Source organism: Aulostomus chinensis, chromosome 22, assembly GCF_037954235.1.
Source record: "Aulostomus chinensis isolate RoL2024-O1b breed Wild chromosome 22, RoL_Achi_v1.0, whole genome shotgun sequence".
NCBI lineage: Eukaryota > Metazoa > Chordata > Actinopteri > Syngnathiformes > Aulostomidae > Aulostomus > Aulostomus chinensis.
Genome location: NC_141341.1, coordinates 16,150,370 through 16,172,561, shown reverse-complemented (window position 1 = coordinate 16,172,561; position 22,192 = coordinate 16,150,370). Strand labels below are relative to the sequence as shown.

The following is a 22,192-nucleotide window of genomic DNA, read 5'->3' as shown; positions in this document are numbered from 1 at the left end:
ATGCAATTCCACACCAGGTTTGCAACAGAGTCCCTCATCCATTGTTGGGCCAAAATCCTAACCTCTTACCCCTGAATATAAAAGTAATATAGTACCTGTTTCTGCAAAAAGCCATGTAGACGGGCCTGATATCAGTGGAGAGGGACGTGGACAGCTGCAATTTATTTGCATTTCGTTTAACAGACACGGAAATGGTTATTTGGAACAACCCTGAAACAGACTGCTGCTAGAATACATGATCAGGCCAGTATTTTTCAGAAAGAAATAACACACACACACACATAAAAACAAGTGGTGAAAAGAGACTACAGATGTGATGTCGAGGACATTGAACACATTTTTTGTGAAGATTATCATGCTTCTTGTTCAGCTTTATTCAGACAGCTCTATGCAAGTATGCAGTTCTACTCAAGACATTAGATAAGCGTGGAATCAGAGCTCGAAGTACCACATAAAGAACTCTGTGTAGAATTTCAGACAAAAAACAATTATCCTTCATTTCTGCTGTGCTGACCAGAGTCATATCTAAGTTGTAGCCTCCGTCGTCCCTGCTTGATGTTTGAGTCGTCGTGTGCTGAAGATTTCTCGCTGAAGTTTTCCACCCTGAAGGTTTCCTTTTGAAGTTTACCTTCCCTTTTTGGGACATTTCAGGAGGATGTACTAATTTGCAGTGTTACTTTTGCTTGCAAAGCAACAGAGGTGTTTTAGCCATCATCATCATAGTCTTTGAATCCCGGTTCACACCTCAGACTGCACAAATTTCTGTAGAACAAGCATTGCATTTACTTCACAACCGGGGCTGGAAAATCTACTTTGTTCTCCCATAAGTATGTTAGGAGTTTCTTCAACACATTTTTGTTGAAGCGTCTCTTTTTTTTATGTTTCTTTTCAGCCTCACCCTGTCGCCTCCTGAGGTGGTTAACTCATGGAGCAACGTACACTTTTATACAATCAGAGACATAAAATAATGTCATTTTGGTTTAACAATGACCCAATATGTACTGGCTTAGAGATGGTAAGCGCAGGTTCCCTGTGACCTTGTGGGTATTGATCATGGTTATGAAAGTTACTGCAGTTGTGGGAATTCCAGAGCTCACCGTCCTCTTTGGATCGTGATAAGAAGCTTGTGTAGGAGATGACTGCCTGGTGTTAGGCTCCCTTATCAGCTTCTTTATATCACCTGGGTCGCACATGTGACTTTGTTGGTATTATGTCTTTACCTCCGGCTCATGCAAATCCAGGTATTACATACCATCTCTGGAGATCTCAATAAATGAAATGGAGGCCTGAGTCAAGATTGTGATCTTATTTCAATTAATCCTACAGCCCTACCCTGCATGATCTCACCAGGATGGAGTGATTACCCTTGAGGATGCAGAGGTTAATTTTATTTGTATTAACTCTGCTGTGTGATTGGGGGTCTTAGAGGCTGAGGTGCAGAGTTTAGCTCTCAGAGTTGCACATGTTGACATCATATCAGTGTCAGTATTTGAACAGATCTGGAACCAATTTGTAAGACCTAGATTTAGATTTTAGCTGAACTAAAACGGAATCTTAATTCGACCCTTGTGTTCTAATCACTTTAAATACCTTGGTAACATTTCATACTTTGAAAGAGCTGATCAAAATGCCTCCCAAGTCCATGGTCACTGTGACTTAAACCAACATATTTGGTAAAAAATCCTTCAGCCATCCTTGGCCTCAGGAAATGAAGGTGTTGTTGTAGACATACATTGAAGTTCATCAATGACAGCAATGTTAATTTGAGTCACATTACGATGCTGGTGATGCAAAAGAGAAAGGGGGGGGGGTTTAGTATGGTTTCATATTTACTCACAAACATTCACAACCATGCATGAGCCATTCTACAAGATCTCTCTCTCTCTTTCATCACCGACACTTTGAGTGTCTGATGAAACAAAGTCTTTTTTTTGTTTTTGTTTTTGTGCAATGGTAAACCTCATTTTTAAATATGAAATCATCATTTATAGGGAACTTGTGCCAACTCCAAACCCCTAAGGCTCAACCAACACCGAGGCCTCGGTTTTGGACGCCTACGGTTCATTTGTCCCTTTAATACACTGGAATTCTCATCATTTCCTATCGAAAAAATTGAACTTTTGGCATGAATGTTGGACCATAAACAGTGTTGGTAGCAAAAACATATCAACAAGCTAAGTGTTAGCTCAATGATATGCTTTGACTTTCTCTGCAGCTATCTCTGAGGTGCAGGAGAATATTCCACTAATATATGGCAGCTAGTCAGTAGGCGTTTCTGTTGCCTTGCAGCATACGCTGTGCTTTCTACACTAAAACACTCCTGGGGTACTTATGAGGAAGCAGGGAATGGAACAGTTTTTGCATATTTTTTCACCATATTTTCAAAAAATGTATATATATAAATATATATATATATTTGCTTTTAAGTGAAGAGCAAAATAATAGTTTATATACAGTGATTGATATTATGACATTATATCTGAAAAAGAACAACAAAAACAAGCTAGTTTCCTACATCAACTTTTAGTCCACAGTTTGATACTGACAGAAGCCAAAATTTCACTCAGTAGTTCATGTGTTCAGTTTAGGAAAGGGGCAGTTATTCTTAAGATGTTTCCAACTCTCACTTGGCTTCCATACAGTGTGTACGAACACACAGACACACACACACACACACACACACACACACACATACTCCCAACAAAACATAATGTTTACACACATCAAAGGATTTATATTTATTGCCTCTTTTCTCCCTGCAGTCATTGTAACTCACTCTAATCTAAGCCCAAAGGACACGAACAAACACCACTTTAGTCATTTCCATATGTAGCTCTACAGTACATATATTTCCTGACTCACTGCTGGTTTGTTACTCCAGCTGCTTTTTCTGCAAGATCTTCTTCATTTTTTCCTCTTTATTCAGTCTGTGCACCACCTCAAAGCCCTCAGCATGGCCCCTCCAAAGGTGACTTCCACATAAGATCAACGAGTTTTCTTGTGAATGAGGCAGCCTCAGGACGTCCCGACATCCAAACAGCAGCGGTCTCTAAGTGTGTGCTCTAAATGATTGTCATCATTAAGGCTGAGTATGGATTTATACCCAGCATCACCCCTGGTGCGAGTTAAAATCGTATTAGGCCCTGCCATCATTTCCTGGATGTGCTTATTCGGTCCCCAGCCGGATGCCTCACTAGAATGCCTCAGCATTTCATCTGCAATCTGCAACCTCTAAAGAGTCGAAAGAAGAAATGAAAGAAAGAAAGGACTGTGGTTTTTAAGGATGAAGGGTGGTCACGGATGTGTGTGTGTCTAAAAGTACTTCAGCTACCAAAGCAAGAGAGAGCGATTGTCACATATTAAGAGAGAGAGAGAGAGATGCAAAACAACATTATGATTGAAAGAAAGCAAGATGAGACATCCGGGAAATCATGTTGATTTTTGACTTTTGTATCTAAGCATGGTTTATTAAGTCGTTCACTGTTAATATCTGTTGTGGGAGACTGTCTGTGAAGCAGGATTTCATAAAAAGCAGAATGAAAATATTTAATTGCAAGATTCTCTGTATTTAATCACATCTATAATCTGTTTACAATGTTCCTAAAAGGGATATTTTTCAATTAGTTTCTTAGCAACATGGAAGTGGACCAACATGCTTGAATAAAATTGCTGCCAATGGCCTTTATTAGGAGCCTTTAATGAGAAATGATGTTTGTGTTAAGAAATAAGGAATCAATGTATTTGCTCTGTGTTGTGTTTTGTTGTGAATTTGCGTTGATTTCATGTTTAACTTCAAGCATTGAAACTTTGCTGTGGTTTGTTGCCTTTACCTTTTCAGAGCAAACGCTGACTGGCGGTTCAAATGACATGAACATGTTGATCAGTCGACCAGATGATGTCATGGACCAGTTTGAGGCAGAAAAGGTTCAATTTTGAACCAATCAGTACAAAGTGGGAGGGGCTAAGCCACAATGTACCTCCATTACTGATCAGCATTGATAGAGAAACCACCTGGATTTGAAATCTATGTTCATGTTCCTTGTTTGAACCTTTTATTGTCAGAATGAAACGTTCGTAGCTGAAAATTTGCTTTACCTGTCATTCTAAGAGAAACAGAACTTTGGGTTCAAAAAAGTGAAAATGTGTGGCCTTTCATTTATTGCATCAACTCAAAACGCCCAAGTTATTAACGTCCCCTGAAACTTAACAAGTAAAACCATGTCCAAAATCAAACGGGATTTTCACACCGGATATTTAATCATGGCAGAAAATAACTGTGTTAAGCAAAGGTTTATGAGACTCACAGGCTTTGTTCAGCCTGATAACCTCTACATTTCAACTCCATATTTCTGATTTTTGAAGAGTAATCACTTGAAGTTAACATTATGCTATGAAGAAACTTCACCATGGACACACGAACGCCACCACAACTAGCTTTATGCTTCTTCTGTGTTTGGTGTGATGAGGTTTTATGGCCGCAACAACTATGTAGTCTTGTCTAAACTCTTGTTAGCAGCCACAGCTTTTAAAACACAAACTCCACAACTACATGTTGTATTTACTGACATATAAAGTAACAATAACATGATTAACTTACATTTTACCTTATGTTAGGCCTTTAAAAGAAGAACCCAATGACTTTGAGACAAGGGAACCATACGTTCTACTATGCTAACTTATTCAGGACTCATTCTGATGCCACTCTATTAGTATAAGGAATTATAATTAGAAATTCAGTAATTACATTAAGCCCAGTAATGGTCTATTACTTCAATGATTTGGGATGGGGTTTTTTTTTTCTTTTTTTCCCTGCTTTCCAATAGTTTAATGTTGATAACTTCTGCTTGAGATTCACAGCCCAGTTCAAAACACTCCCTATATTCATCATGGTTGGCATGCAGTCATGGAGGCTAAATAAGCTCATCATGGTCACATCTCTCCAAAACTGACTGCTTGTGAAGTTGTAATTAAATCCGGAAGATTTCATGCTCAATAATTGGTTATGCAATGTAAATTTATTATCAAGAATAATATGTAAAGACTGTTTGATGACTTTTTCAAGTAAATTACCCAAGGTCGTTTTGGTTGAGCCAACAGTTTCCATCCAGGCTAAACAGACTTGTGTCCAATTAAATGATATTGATCCTTTCATCTTTCACAGGATGTAAACAAGAATATTCCCAAAATGATCGGCGTTATTTGAATTCTCAGCTCCTGTTTGGTATATAATGTGTACAGCGATGAGTTAAGAATGTATTTTTCCTGTGAACTGAGGGCAGAATGAGCTGCCGGTTATGTTCCAGTTGAGAGTTGGCTGCAGAAGAACATTGTATAGACGGATTAGGGAATTATTTTCTGTACTCTATATGACTGCACATGACTGCACCACATTTGCAGTCTATTCAGTAACTTAAATGTCAGCCCACAATTGCCTGAAAGGGAAATTATTCATGTTGTGATGCAGAGTGGGATTCTGCTTTGTTGTATTACTGAAGTCAAAATCTACTGGAATTTTGAGTTGAGATCCTTCTCCTGTGCTGAAGGGGCAGATCTAAGATCATAAGCAGGATACAAATACTTGGCTATATATATATATATAGATATATATATATATATATAGATATATATAGATATATAGATCTAGTTTTCCATGCTGTGTTTTTATCTTTGCTGACACAGAAATTGACCAAGGCAGCTGCGGTGACCCTGGTATCCCAGCTTACGGCAAAAGGGAAGGGACAGGTTTCCGTCACGGGGACCGACTCTACTTTGAGTGCCTGCCGGCCTTTGAGCTGGTGGGGAAGAAGAACATCACCTGTCAGAAGAACAACCAGTGGTCTGCCAAGAAACCAAGCTGTGTTTGTAAGTTCTGCATCCTTTAATTTATCCGCGTTCTACCGTGTAACACTCACATGGGTGGATCATTATGTACGTCGGCGCAGCACAGCAAGCACTACATAATAAATAGTCGGATTATAGCTGCAGTTTGCACATCCCAGGCAGTGGATGTAGAAACAATAGGAGCGCTTATTTGCTAATTAATGCAATGAAAGAGTGAGGAAGTTAGAGAGGGTGAAAGGAACAAAGAGCTGACTGTGCAGATAATGCCCACTGTTGTATTATTGATAACATAATCGGGCGCACAAAAAGCTGCTGCATCTAGATCAACATTTCTAAGCCGAGTGACTCTGAGGACACAAGTCAATTTGCCACGTAATAAAGGTAAGCTCTGTTTATTTAGCTAACGTTTGCTAAATGTTTGCTACTCGAGAAACCAGACAGAAATGAAGTGTACTGAAAGGGGGGGGGGGGGGGCAAAACAAAGAACAAACCACATTTTGATCTGAGAGTTTGAACAGAGAAAACAATTCCAGATGGAAAATGTCCAACCGAGGGTGTCAAAAACGGAAAATTTACACACACACAAACACGCTGGCAAGAAAAGAGAAGAGTGACGGCCGGCTGAAATGTAAAAGCACAAAGAAACATCGATGAACTGGCAACACAAGTGTACAGGGTGCACGAACAAATGGCAGAACAATAAAACAAACTCAGGAGGCTAAACACACGAGGAAGTACAAAAACTGATGACGTGAAAGTCTGGCATGAAAGCATAGGTTCAAAGAAGATGGGAGCCAGCATTCTTGTCTTTGTCATTGCACTCATATTGTTTATAAACTGATATACTCTCATAAACGTAATCGTTTGATTATACAATGGATTTCATCATATTTACTCCTGGGAACAGTGGCGGTGCGTTTGTGGACATTACTTCATGCTGACCGATCACAAACATCACCAACCCTCAGTTACAGTTGCTATTTTTGGGAACTTTCTGGTGACATTTAGGTCACGCAGCTTCTCGTTTAGCTGTCTCGTGAATTCTGCAACACACATTTTTCGAGGAGAATTCCCGAACTAGGAGACAGACCAGTTACCAGACTGTGGGGGGGAGTGCTGTAAATACAAGACTATAATTGTTTTAATAGTTTAAATGGTTCTCTGTGCCTCTGTGGGCCACTATCATAGCAATCCGCTGTCTTCAAGCAAGGAAGTGATCATCAGGTGTAAACCGTATTTATTTGATTTGTCGGAGGATTAAGATGTCCCTCTGGACCGCAGCATCTGAGGGCTACATGAGAGAAACCATTTTGATCAAAACTTGCGGGCCTTTCACAACAAACAGGGATATTTATCTTAAAGAAATGTGCATGTGATTTTTTTTTTTTTAAAGTAGCATTGTGGGATCTTGCACACTTCTGCAGGACATTATTGTTGAAGTATGGACTTCCATTCCTGCAGAAACGACACCAGGCCATTAATTCCCTTTTCCTCTACTCCTTCTCTCTGCCCACCCCTCTTTATCACCTTCTGTAGTTTCCTGTTTCTTCAATTTCACCACTCCATCCGGGGTGCTGCTGTCTCCAAACTACCCTCAGGAGTATGGCAACAACATGCACTGTGTGTGGCTGATAATAACCAACCCTGAGAGTCGAATCAATCTGGCTTTCAACGACCTGAGCATGGAGAAGCAGTTTGACTTCCTGTCCATCAAGGACGGGGGGAAGGTAGGCTGGAGATATAAGCTTCATCCACCGATATGTCCGTCAGTCTCTATGAATGTTAAGCTTAGTTACTTTTGATGTCATCAGAGGCTGCTGATCTGTTTCAGGCTGAGTCTCCTATCCTCGGTACCTTCTCTGGTGACGTCCTGCCTCCTCCCATCACTACCAGTGCCCATGTAGCACGACTGGAGTTCCTGACTGACCACACTTACACAAACAGGGGCTTTAACATCACCTTTACAAGTAAGAGTTACTTCACTTTTTCCTCCTATTCTTTGCACACACACACACACACACACACACACACACAGGAGATGGAAAAAGTCAAAAAAGTAAAGTGTTTTTAGTCCAAATGGAGACTCGATTTCGAAAACAAAACACATCATCTTTCACCTGACAGAACATCGCGACAATGATCAATCTGCTCTCGTAGCTGCTGACTTCTGAGAAAATTCCTGGTGGGTTTTTACAGTCTTACAGAGTACACGGCTTGCTGCACGCTGGCAGACCTGGCTCACGGATAAACTCTACCGTGAGCCAGGCACAGAGCTGTTATTTACAATCATTTACCAATTTATTAGGTACATCTATGAGAAGCCAGGATTTATTGCTGCAGCCCAGGAGTAAATCCTCCGTTCACAGGAATGACATTGTTCCCTTTTTATTGAATCTGTTTTAGAGAGGTGTTGATTTATTTTACAGGCTGTAATTTGTGGTGCTGTAGAACTCTAGTGGGCGACACTGAAAGGTGTTTCTAAAATTTTGTCCAAAATGGTTAATATAAAAAGGTTGGAAGGTTGTCATCAGTTAGCTGTATCACAACTAATATAATGTGTCGGGAGCAAAACATTTACCCGCTACATGTAACACTACATGTCGGGTCATGAAAAACCTGGAAAGACCGTGAAATTTGAAAATAACAGGCCTGGAAAAGTTCAGTCAATTCAGAAATAGTTAAATGCCGCAGACATTCCTTTCAGAAATACCTGCATATTAGACTCTGATAAGATCGAGTGGGAAAAAAAAATCTCTCTTGACGTAGAGTGTTTTTAGTTTGGGCAACAGCTCAGCAGAGACTCACAGTTTTTAGGTGAGTAGCTAAACTCATAGTGGATTGGTGTCATGCCAGGTTCGATAGGCAGACCTGGCACTCAACTCTTTTGGGGTCGTCTCTGCAAATTTGGATATTGTTTCAGATGCTTGATTTTTTTTTTTTTTCTTCAACATCTTGCCTGGGCAGTGTTCTTGAAAGCCTGGCAGCAGAGGGGTCTCGTGTCAACAGCAGGTTAATCACATTACTGGTGAATTCAGATGAGAGCTGCAACTCACAGAAATATGAAGTTTTAAGCTCTGCCTTAGAATACGTAGTGATCACTCATGCTTTCATCATGAGCAACATGCGTAATGTTGCATCACTACCGCTGCCTTATTTGGGATGATTGAATCGAAACAAAACGTGACACCATCAAATGTGAGTTGAGCATCGATGGCAAGGAATGAAACTTTATAGCCCGCAAGTATTGGGGTCCGCACCATTGCAAAGACAATGGCTATTACTTTGATTTCCATGTCTTTGCCTCTTTGATTTTTCCTCCCAGCTTTTTAATTTGCAATCATTTACCCTCTGCCTTAGCCATACATTCATCCTTCACTGGACTGTGAGCCTAAAAACAATAGTTACCCGGTGTGAGTGTATGTGTGGCGCCAACATCAGTTAACAAATGGCAGATCAGATGGTTGCTTATTTAAAATATCTTGTGGTTTGACTCCCTTTTTTAGACAGAGGAAACATTAAAGACAGCATACCTGCAGCCTATAGCATGACAAACCCACCACACACTAACTCACACACACTCACACACACACCACACACACACACACACACACACACACACACACACACACACACGCCTGTGATGCCTCTGTGAAGCCTCTTCGTGATCAACACATGGTGGCTAATGCATTAATTAGAGGCTTGGATGAATAAATATATAAGTAATCCAGCATGTTAAATGAATGTCAGCAGCAGTTAATTGAAGATGACGGTTAGTTCCTGAGAACAGTGTCATCTAACTACAGGACTGTTTGCGGGAGGTGGGGGGGGGGGGTGGTTATGGCGCTGAGCGGACCACTTCCATCATTCATGTTAATTAAGGACTTGCCAAACTGTATTGAGGGGATTTTTGGCACGTTAATAAATAAGATGATCATGATGGATGAGGTGTGGCTCAAACCCTGTTTGGGTCCAATGAATACAGATGAGGGATTCATCAACGCCTACACGTGTCACCTACTTGTGTGTGTGTGTGTATATGCGTGTGTGTGTGTGTGTGTACTAGAGAGAGATAGTGGCCCAGGTGATGTATTTGTTTACATGCCTTGTTCCAGAGTTATGATCCTGCTTGTGTCCCTGTGTTCTTTCTACTTTCTAAGACTTTCGAAGAGAGCCTTGATAGATAAAGATTTTTTGGATATATGAAAGCAATTGTCTCTCTTCGTTTATGTCACACATTCAACAGCGTCTTGATCATGTGCCTACCGTGTGCTTTTACAGCCTCTGGAATTACTGCAACACAGACGATCAATGGGACTCACTAAGTGAAACAAATTTCCCCCTGCTAAATGCTGACATTAGAGAAAGTTTTGTTAACAAACTTGCTTAATTATTGTAGAATATCAATTGAAATTAGCATCTCTGCACAGAAAATGTAAAGTGTGGCAAAGATTTATATAAGCATGGGTGTAGTTTTTCAGGGTTGTATAACAAAGTAAATACTAGTGTATCAAACAAATGTATAATTGAGGAACTGAACCTTTCAATTATTTGTTTCTACCACCACCTCCCATCGTCTCCTGCAGCCTTTCGCCACAACGAGTGTCCAGACCCGGGCGTACCAGTGAATGGGAAGCGCTTCGGCGAGAGTCTTCAGCTGGGAAGTTCCATCTCATTTCTTTGTGAGGAGGGCTTTGTCAAGACCCACGGCTCGCAAACCATTTCCTGTATTCTCAAGGATGGTAACGTGGTGTGGGACAACGCTGTTCCCCGCTGTGAAGGTGAGTACGAGATGTTAAAAAAACTGATGAGGGCTGATTTCACCGTGCAGCAGTTCATTAACCTGCATGTCACAGATTTTAAAGACAGATACACGGTTACACAGCTTGGTGCGACCATCCGCATGTCACTATCATTACATCTAGGACCCTCAATCTAAAACCACTGTGAGAGGGCGGAGAAGTACGTGCATTGACAGACAAGCTCCTCCAGCCAATCAGCATAAGAAAAACATGTTTGTTTATTTGATTTTTGTTTGTGATTTTTCTGGCCTGCAAGTGAGGGATATGACCAATATTTCCAAATGAACTGCAAACCGATAACAGGACATGTATTTACCGTTCATCTTAAGACATAAAGATGTGCAGACAGCGCAAAACTTGCTGTGTAATGTGCATCATGGATCAGTTAGACAGATAAACCACAATAAATAAACAAACAAGAAAAACAAACAAATATTCAGCAGTAGAAAAGGGCAGTGGCAACTACAATTAACCTGTAGAAATTGACAAACCGGAGGAGGGGGATTAAAAATAAAATCAAAACAAACAAAAAAGAGAGAGACCAAACAACAAAAAATGAAAAGAAAAAACAAACTTAAGTTAGTTTACTAAGATCCTCATTTGCTGCTAGCTTATCTTAAAGGGGTCCAAACATTCATCCATCCATCCATTGTCTTCCGCTTATCCTGTTAAGGGTCGCGGGGGGGGGGGAAGCTGGAGCCTATCCCAGCAGCCTTCAGGTGAGAGGCGGGGTTCACCCTGGACAGGTCACCAGTCCATCACAGGGCCAACACATAGACAGACAACCATTCACACTCACAGTCACACCTACAGTCAATTTAGAGTATCAATCAGCCTCGTCCCCTCTTGATGTCTTTGGACTGTGGGAGGAAGCTGGAGTACCAGAGAGAACCCACACAGGAACAGGGAGAACATGCAGACTCCACACAGAAAGATCCTGGGACTCGAACCCAGAACCTTCTTGCTGTGAGGCGACAGTGCTGACCTCTGCACCACCGTGCCTCCTGGTTTCCAAATATAGCAACAGTAAATCAATATGCATTTATTCACCATGATGCTCAAAAGTAAACAACAAGTAACTGAATAAGCAAACACATAAAACATCAGTCTGGCTTCGATTAGAGTTCATCATGTATCAGTTATAAAAGTTTTTCCCTCAATGATGATGCCGTCACATGTGACATCCTGTTGGAGGAATGTTCAAAAAACACTCTTTTGCCTCTAGCTCATACTACTGTTGTTGTGCAATAACTGCAGTTCCAGTTGTGTTGCGTTGACTAATACTATGAGATCTGATTAACTACAAGATCAATCAGGGGCTACTTTACCGTCAGGGGCAGAACAACAGTCAGAAGGCAGTTCTGATTGCTTCAATAACTTTCTACATTGTGTATTGATGCGTGGGGGGGGGGGGGGGGGTCCAGACGTAGCTGCAGGGCTCAACTCTTGAGGATGTCGATGGTCTCACCAGGCTGACACTTACATACAGATCACTGAACCATCAGGTCCAGCTTGATATTCATTTAACTTCTGCCAGCGAAGCCAATAAATCCAGGTGTAGTCGCACTGTTAAGTATATGAAGATTTGGGACCTGCACAAAAGAGTATCAGGGGGCTGAATCAAGTTCATTATTCAGGATATGCAAATGAGAGACCATTATTAAAGCATGTCACTTCCCCCTGTGTGCCACAGCAGCTTTGTATTCCCCTGAGACCATCTATCATACCCCTGCGTTTTTAGTGTAATGTGTTTTATAGATGTCCTTCAGTATGCTGAGTTGGCTGATTAAATCATTCCACTTCAAAGGGAGCAGCGTGCTGGCACTGTAACCGAGCCCTCCTGTGTGTTCTGGTTCAGGGTAGCTCAGTTAAAGAGATACACGGCAAAGTGAGCCGTAAGGGTGGGGCGGGGGGTGGTCGATGCGCTCAAGTGTCTTTGTGCTAGCGATCAAAGATGTTCCGTTTTCTCTGTTTGATGGGGATGACAGCGGCGCCCTTTGTGGGAGGGATTTGATGACAGATTTAAAAGACAACAGCGTCAGAGAGGAAACACACACACACACACACACACACAAACAGGGATACATCATGCATTCGCTCATGCTGCATGCAGCCATTCGCACACACAATAACAGGCTTGTGCCTTGGAGAACTGGGTAACCTTGAAGTGAGCTGTCACCAATTTACATTAGCAGTAAAAGAAATGGGATGAACCCTGGCTAATGTATGGGATCATCTATGGACACTGTCATATATCAGATGGGGGGGACATGCATAATTCAATCTCTATGTACCCCCCTCTCTCGCTCTCTCTCTCTCTCCCTCTCCCTCACCCTTTCTTTTTCCCTTCGGTTAGCCCCATGTGGAGGAGATCTGAAGGCTCCCAGTGGAATCATCCTTTCTCCTGGTTGGCCTGAACTCTACAAGGAGGCCCTTAACTGTGAATGGATCATTGAAGCTCCGCCAGGTTACCCCATCAAGATCATTTTTGACAAGTGAGTCACCCAGATACAAACAGCTGCCGTTTCACCTTTTTTTTTTTTCCCACCCCCTTCGGTCAAGCTTGTATTTTTTCCCACTTTTCCTTTTTTTTTCTACATGTGCACATTTATCAGTCCTCTTTCTAGAATTTCCAATCGTCTCCTGTTCTTTTGTTTACTTGTTTTTCCTTTCTACCCATAATGTAGTTGATCTAATGCACATTAACATACAGCCCCATCTAGGACATCATGTTTCATTTAATAAATGCTCATAACTATTTGATCCTGTCTTTTGATACTGAGTCCCTGAAGGAGCTGCAGATATTGTCACACACATGAACAAACGCAAGTGTGTAAATGTATGACAGAGAGAGAAGGTGTGTGTTTGCATGCATGGGTGTGGGTGGGTGCACGCACGTACGTGCCCGTGCTTCTGTTGTGGGATCAAACGTAACGTTAGTGTTTCAGGAAGGCTTATCCTTGCAGGACCCACGTCCCCCTTCCCCTGCCTTGATTGCGCACCATGAAAAATGAATACAACATAAATGTTTGTTGCACTATAATTTTTATGTAACATCAATAAAATATCAGAAACCACTTTGTTTAGATGACATGGTTCTGAAACAAAGCATTTCATTCATGCCTTTGAAGATGAAGTGGCTGCAGCCAGCAACAAAGACAGAAATGCCAAATGAGTTTAGCACACACACACTCACGCGCGCAGTACAAAGAAGTAATTTCGTAAGGATTCATGAAAATCAACATGTAATTATTTTTTTTTTGGTATAGACGCATGTATTTAACAGTAAACAGACAGGAATCAAGGTAGAGAGAGAGATGGGTGTGACATGTAGCAAAGGGCCTCTAGCTGGAATTTGAACCAGGGTCTGCTGTGTAAGTGACATGCCCTCTAACCACTCAACCGCCTGAGCGAGTCAATACACCTTATTTAATCGTTTAGTGGACCCACTTCACTTTTCAAGTTTGCTGAAAACACAAAAAGTTATAAATAATAGAGTGCGTACAGACAAGCTTTGACAGTGAGGAAAGTCTTGTTTGTCCATGCGCAGTAAAACAATTCAGATCAGATTTAAAGCTACAAGTTTGACATATTTTTTAAATAATTAAGTTTTCATCCGAATTAAGTTCAGTCAAATACCAATGTTGTGTTTTATCTGCCTGGAGCGAAACAGGATTTAAAGTGAAGATAAATGTAGATGACATTTATACTTGTTGGTATATTTTTCACAGCGGTCCTCAGAAGCAGAAATAATAACAGGTATATGATGAATTTGGTTGAACAATATTATCGTGGAATATATTTGATGTGAATTTTGATACAGTGCCCTGGAAGCTTCCATTTAAGCGGTTGACATTTTAAAAAAAAATTAGCGCAATGCAACAGACGTGCATCGATTCTGGTGTTTGGAGAACTTCTAAATGACTTTGTTAACATGCACTATTTTTACATCACAGTCGGAATAAAAGGAGTTTTTGTGTCGTGACTAAATTTGTAGTTTTTAATGTTAGATTCAAAAGCCTCGAAAGTGTGGCTGGGAATTTAATTGGGCCAGCATGTGTACATGTCAGTGGGCTCCAAACTGGCGTGACGTTCTGCGAATAAGTCTCACAGTGTTGTTTAACCTGGAAGGTGTCTGTCAAAGGTTTGTCATCAGGGCGGGTGAATCTACATGAAAATGCATTTCTGGAAAGACAATGACACAGACAATATACTGTCTAAGCTCAAGAATGTAAAAAAACACCAAAAAAACTACTCTTTGAATTTAAGTCTGGCGTTTTCTACTTGCTAACTTGCGGTGCAAAACGTGACCCAAAAGAAAGTGCATTGGCAACCAGCTGTGAGGAGGCGTAGCCCCACTTACTATTCTGGAGGCACACATGCTTCGCTGAATTTGCTTAATTGTTTCTTCCTGTTGGTGGGTAGTGGAACGACGACGTTAGTTCAAATAATGGTCCAAAGACTGCAACTGTGCATTGAAACCTGCAAATGGAGACCGACATTTCAACTATGAGTTTTCTCAGGTTAAGTTAATACCAGAATATTTTAAATACCTCAATAATTCTTGAAAACATACAACTAACTTGGTGCATTTTTCTGTTTATATTTACGTGAGGATACAAAAGACCCTGTTCAACTTTCCCTCCTTCAACCCTTTTAACTCTGATTCTCAGATTCCGCACTGAGGTCAACTATGATGTCCTTGAGGTCCGTGATGGACGTTTCCCCTCGTCGCCCCTGATCGGGAGTTACCAGGGCACCCAGGTCCCCCAGTTCCTCATCAGCACCTCCAACTTCCTCTATCTCCTCTTCTCCACTGACAAGAGCCACTCTGACATCGGCTTCCGCATACGCTATGAGAGTAAGAGCCTGGACCTCGATAATAACGGCGTCAGTCTTAGTGTATGGACGGTGACATTGTATAGCGTGAAGGGAGGACTGTTTTGCTCCATGCTTCACAGACTCTGGTGGAAATGAATCTATTATAGAGGAACTCAGTGCCAAACAGCCTTGTTCACCACACGAGGGTAAAGCACTTGGTTGTAAATATAATCGCCACTGGCTTCTAAATTCAGCATGCAGTCATTCTTATTAGAACACCTATAATTAGAAAGCAAATGAGTTGAGATTACTCCATCAGATATCCTTGCTTCGACACACACTCACCGGTCTGCTCAAAATCTCACACGCACACACATATGCATACTGGTTTTCTCTTAAAATTTAATCCTTCTCTCCTCATTACTACCTTTTCGCCTCACACTGGTGTAAATTCTCTGTTGGTAAATCTCTGCGAAGCTTGAATAATTTACCATGAGTCCTACTTTTATACAAGGTGGAGAGGGAAACACTTCTCATTGGTTTAGTCCCGTTGAAAAGTGATGTTTGTTTAAATAATTTAGCAGGATTGCTTTTAAAAGACAAACTGTTATTCAAATTTTCTTGGCCTCCACTTGACCTAGTTACACAGCAAACAGGTGAATTGTCAGAATATAGGTCTTGTGTCATTTACTCCCCCCCACTTGTTTTTCCTACCCTTTCTCTTCAGCCCTGCAGTTACAGTCAGATCACTGCGTGGACCCTGGGATCCCCGTCAACGGACAGCGACACGGCAATGACTTCTACGTGGGCGCTTTGGTGACATTTAGCTGCGACGCTGGGTACACACTAAGTGACACGGAGCCCTTAGAATGTGAACCTAATTTTCAGTGGAGCCGCCCCCTGCCTAGCTGTGATGGTACGTTCCAAAAATATTGACCTAAAAAATGAGTAGTTGCCTGCCAGATATCCTCCCAGTCATGAATAGGATTAAAGCTTAATTCATTGTTGTGTGTTGAAATTGTTTTCGAGCACTTTGCTTGATATTGCATCACATTTAAAATAGCCAAATAGGTTCAGAATTGTTACAAAATCCATATTCCTCCAACAGTTCTTGTCTTAAAAGTTTCTTGCTCATTTCATCATAAATGTTTCAAATGTATGGAAGTGGATTTAGCCTTTGATGTGTCCCGTTATCCTCATCTGTAAGGACTTTTATATTTAAGGACACGATTGATTTTTGCCCACGCTGCAGTGATATTGATGGTACCACTCCATCCTTTTTTATCTTGTTCTGAAGGGCACCTCTTGTAAAAATCATTTTACTGCATTGTAAATGCACACACGACTGATGTCATTTTTTTTCTACAAATTTTATTTCTGTCTCCGATCCTTTTATTTTGTTTCACTCACTTCAATGTCTTCTCTTTCCTCATTCCTCGTCCACTCTTCCCACTTACCCGCCGTCCTTGGGTCACCAGCACTGTGCGGCGGCTATATCCAAGGCAACGTTGGCACTATTCTGTCTCCTGGTTTCCCGGACTTCTACCCGCACAACCTGAACTGCACGTGGATAATTGAGACCTCACATGGCAAAGGTGAGCAGAAAACGTCCATGTCAACATGTTTAACAGTCAGGTTCAATTACCTAACAGTGCCCCCCACCACCACCACCACCTTAGTGGCCTGTCTGTTTTGCCAAACAAGCTGTCTTTGTAATACTGGTGCGCTGAGACTGGCGTAGGGCTACAGCACCGTGGGAGGAGTCTCCAGTGGGCGGAGCACATTAACACAACCTTATTTACAGATGATCTCTTGGAAGTGGACGTAATTTGTTTCGCTAAGCAAAAGAATCAGTAAACTTCTGTGAAAAAAATGTTTTCCCATAGTAATGCTAGATTGATCATGAAAATGTTCCTCCGTCATCTTACTTCAAGGGTTCAAATCAAAAATGCCCTTTTAACTGTTTTATTCCAGATTCCTGGTCACGCTGTTCACCTACCTCGAAAATATATGCCAAGAAATTACAAACAATTGCAGTTTTTTTCTTTCCCTGATTGCATGTTCATGTGTGAGGCAGTTTCAGCTACTAACATTGTGATAGCCACCCGTCACTGACGCTTCACCTTTTGGCACACTGCAAATGTTTTGTTGTAAAGTACTCATAGAATATTATATCCAATGTTCTGGTAATGTTAAGGTAATTTTTTCAATTAGTGCCAGAATGTTCTCCCCACATATTGGAAAACTTCCTCTAAAAACATTCAAAAGATGCTGGTTGAGGTACCAGATTATTAAATGTTCTACAATATTGCCAAAAAATTCTCTGAACGTTTTATCATAGTAAACATGTAACCTTTTTGGGGACATTATGTGAAATATTTTAACATCCTTGAAATTCAAATTTAGATATTGTATTTAAAAAAATGGTGTCGTCATAACTTGAGGCTAGTGCTAGCTTATGGTGTGGGAATGTTCCTGCTAGCTGGGTAGTTGCATGTACAGCATGCCTACAAGCTATGCTACATCAGCTAGCTTGCCAGCCAGCAAAATTAGTACATCTTTCTTTGGCTTTTGGCCACCTCAAATATCGTGGTTATGGTCTGCTGACTGAAATCAGTCCATCTTGAGGAATGTTGGATCTGTGAGCTACAGGACATTTTATAGAGAGCAACTACAGTAACGACATGGAGCGCAAGAAGGGCACTGTCTCGGCTTATCTTCCTTGTCGCTTCCCTGTCAGGGTTTCAGGAAGTTCATGCCCCAAAAATTCCTTGCAGCTGTATTTTCCACCTTTCCACCCTCAAAAATATAGTATTTGATGATACAGCTGTTAAAAGCAGTGTCAGCTGGACTTTCTATTGGTGGTACATATGTATCTGTTTCAAAAACCGCTGCTCCAAAGTATATTTTCACAATGGGTCTTTCATCCTCTCTTATTTCCAGGAGTCCAGTTCACCTTCCACACCTTCCACCTTGAAAGCCCTCACGATCATTTGCTGGTTACTGAGAATGGCAGCTTCTCTCAGCCCCTGTGGCGACTGACAGGCTCCACGTTACCTCCATCTCTCAGCGCCGGCCTGTTTGGAAACTACACGGCTCAGATCCGCTTTCTGTCTGACTTCTCTGTGTCCTACGAAGGATTCAACATCACGTTCTCTGGTGAGAGGAAAAAAAAAAGGGAACAGCTGAAAGTGCTGGTGGGAACAATGCTGAGTCGTGCTTGAGATTAGGAGTAAGAAAAGATTAAAATATTAAGCACTTGTGGTTCACATTGAGAGTTGATATCTCTGGCTCCTGAGATAGATTCACAAGCTTGATGTGACCTTTTTAATGAAAAAAAGGTCTCTGAAAACAGGTTATTGACACAAACAGTGACGCTTAGTTAGTGGGATGCCACCAACGACAAGGAGGAATTCATATTCTGAGTATGTCCTCTAGCGATGTGTAATTAAATCCACTCAAGAATGAATAATGAAATGGTTAACATCAAGAGAATTGATTAATTTTAAATGAATCATTTAGGATAGAGCGCAGATGGCCCTTTACTTGCTGGGAACATTATTCACTGTTTTGTTCTTATACTGTCCCTTGATTAAAAATCCTACATATAAATAGAAGATTAATTGACGACCACTGGCAGTTTAAGATATCAAACACTACAAATCTCCAAAAAATATTTACCCATCAAAAACACATGATGCTTTAATATTTTTTAACAAAAAGCATTTGATGAAGTTCAGATGTGATTTGAGGTTTTGGGAGAGTATGATCTGTTTTTTTTTTTTTTTTCCTGAACTTTGTTAAGAATGACTGACTGTTACAGAACATCACTATCACTTTGCATCCTCAGTGCTTATTTCTCTCTATTTTTCAAATATTTTTCCCTAGAGTATGATCTAGAGCCATGCGAGGATCCTGGAATCCCCCCCTACAGTACCAGGAAGGGTCTGCAGTACGGCGTGGGCGATGCTCTCATCTTTTCCTGCTTCCCAGGTTACCGTCTGGAAGGTCCAGCGAGGGTGGTGTGCTTAGGGGGCAGGAGGCGGGTGTGGAGCTCCCCTCTGCCAAGGTGTGTTGGTAGGTGGTCATATGCTTTATTTTGGCTTTTGCCCCCCCCCCCCCCCCCCCCGTCCCGTCATCATACATACATTGACATATTGAGATGTAAGCCATGTTGGAATACAAGGCATGAGCTGCTCTCCTTCCTCTCAACATCCACCCACATCTTCATTGGATAGTTTCCCAGAAGCATCCTTTTTGACTTTGCCCAAATTACATGGAGCAGCAGCTCTAATGAGGATGATATAAAAAAGCTAATAGATAATGATGTTAATTATTGATGTTGTTCCTTGCTAATGCTTGGGAATATTGGCGAATAAAACAACAATAATCATGTTAAAGATTCATGTCAAGGTTGTTTCTGTAATTTACACAAACTCAAGATATGAACATTCACACTAACCTCATGGTTGGAATGATGGGTAAGGTACAGACTATGATCATTTATCTTAAGCATCGCTGTGTTAATATACGCTAAACAAAAACATAAAATAGTTGTTGCGTAAAATGAACAAGATGCAGAAAAAACGCAGACATCGAAAAATCTGCCAACAAAAACCAATGAAGCCCCTTTAGCACTGGCCAAAAAAACCTGCTAACGTCCAGCGTTTGTCTGCAATGGTAGCAGCTTTAATCATCCTGCAGTCCCTCGTCAGATGACCCTGCAGTAGACATGCTGTTTATCTGCTCCAGCTCAAATCAACATAGATGGGAGGAAACATAGAAAAGAGGAGGAAACATTGATGGCAGCGGGTACAACACAGAAATTCGCAGCCGCACATACGACAGGTGCTCAGGTGTAGAAGAGATAGAAAGGGTCAACTGTCAAAGTTTCTTCGTCAGGAGGGTGTCATTATAATTTGCATAATAAGTGCATCACTTAGATTAAATAAAACCATTGATTTCTTTGTTCCTGAAGCTGTGTGTGCGCTACCTGGCAATGCGAGGGGTCGGTGGGTGACAGTGACTCATGGTTGTGGGTCCTGAGTCGTGCTGCAGACCGTAACTTCACCAGCACCAGGGGCCACTCTGCAGAAACTAGTCACATCAGTAAATCTATCAATCTGTGTAAAGCATCCTTTCTATATATTTGGTGCATATTCTTTAGTGGTGAAAAACAGTTTGATCCGTGAAGAGAAAGCTCATCCGAAGTGGAGGAGTCCATCAAATACATGGAAGCTCATTTGTTTGTGAAATAGGTTTGTTTGTATTGCAGAAAAAAATAAGGTAGAAGAATGTCGTGTTCTTATTTTAGTCTGGGTGCTGTCATAGTCACCTTTGTGGTTATTTAAATTTTAGCAGCTATTTCCTTCAGAAAATGTCCAATTTTACCTTTCCTCTCGGATTTGATCGGGAAAAAGTAGATTTCAAAAAGAGCAGAAATGACTGTTAATCATGTTCAGATTGCAGTGTGATTAGGATGATGTGCCACTCAACATTCAGATGTAGTCACTGACCGTATTCCACTTCCCATTATCATCTCTCCCAATTCCCTCTGCATGACAACATGAATAAATACATCTTGAGTTTCAAGCATATAGCGATTGACATGTCCTCTGCTCTCTCCATCACCTTCTTTCACTCTCTCTCTCTCTGTCTCTCCCTCTCTGCTCCTTCTCTGCTCTCTCTTTTTTCCCAGCTGAATGTGGCTCATCCGTGACTGGTATGCAAGGGGTGCTTCTCTCACCCAACTACCCTGGTTACTATAGCAACAACCACGAATGCATCTACTCCATCCAGACGCAGCCGGGCAAAGGCATCCAACTCAGAGCGCGTGACTTCAGATTGGAGGACGATGATATCCTCAAAGTGAGAGAGTGGGGGAAGTTTCCCTCCCCATCTATGTATTCAGTCTTGTTAGCATATCTGTCTTTCTGTGTGTGCACACCTGAATGTCTTAACTCAGAAGCTACCGCCCACTTTCTCTCTTCCTTGCAGGTCTTTGATGGCAGCAGTAATGAGGCTCGTCTGCTCGGGGTGTTTACAGGCAGCGAGCTGCTAGACACAACTCTCAACTCCACCTCCAGTTCCATGTGGCTGGAATTCATCACCAATGGGGATAATACCAGTAAAGGCTTTGAACTGCACTTCACTAGTAAGACACACACACACACACACACACACACACACACACACACACACACACACACACACCTTGTCACATTTCATTTAGCAAACTGCAAATATTTGAGAATGTACTTAACTTCAATTTTCCAGGTGACTTGCATTGAGCTGCTCAATACAATACGATAAATTCAATAAAAGACAGCTGATATATTTGCATTCTCATGGTAACATTAGATACAAACCATGGGGCTGTTCTCTGGTTACAAAGATTGTCTCTGGAGGCTCTGTTTCTCATGAAATAAAGAGAAACATTCTGTTCTTTGCAGGCTTCCATGTAGTACTGGCTCAATGAGGTTATGAGGCATTATAGTGTATTTCAGGCTCAACCCCTCCAAGAAATCTGAGCTGACAGAGAATTTCAGGATGATTTTGCAAAGTGGCTGTTGTTGAGGGCTACGTTTGCAGCTAGCATACCTAGCTACTCTCCATGCTATAGTGCCTCACTTCTCACTGGCTGTCTGCACCTGCCACACCCAAAGTCATGACGAGGTTTCCTGCTGGCTTCAATGTCTCTGTATTGGTTAAATGTGAGATGAGATTTTAGC

General features: G+C 41.4%; 1 protein-coding gene across 1 annotated transcript in view; it reads left to right on the top strand.

The window, feature by feature from the left end:
* Positions 1 to 22,192, top strand: part of csmd2 (CUB and Sushi multiple domains 2) — a 280,010-nt gene that overhangs the window by 153,830 nt on the left and 103,988 nt on the right. Inside the window, 12 exon segments of the mRNA XM_086193866.1 lie at positions 5,680 to 5,862; positions 7,378 to 7,568; positions 7,673 to 7,808; positions 10,425 to 10,619; positions 12,997 to 13,135; positions 15,314 to 15,501; positions 16,189 to 16,377; positions 16,940 to 17,056; positions 18,405 to 18,620; positions 19,350 to 19,538; positions 21,160 to 21,329; positions 21,459 to 21,615. Coding sequence (XP_086049992.1) covers positions 5,680 to 5,862; positions 7,378 to 7,568; positions 7,673 to 7,808; positions 10,425 to 10,619; positions 12,997 to 13,135; positions 15,314 to 15,501; positions 16,189 to 16,377; positions 16,940 to 17,056; positions 18,405 to 18,620; positions 19,350 to 19,538; positions 21,160 to 21,329; positions 21,459 to 21,615 — 2,070 coding nt within the window.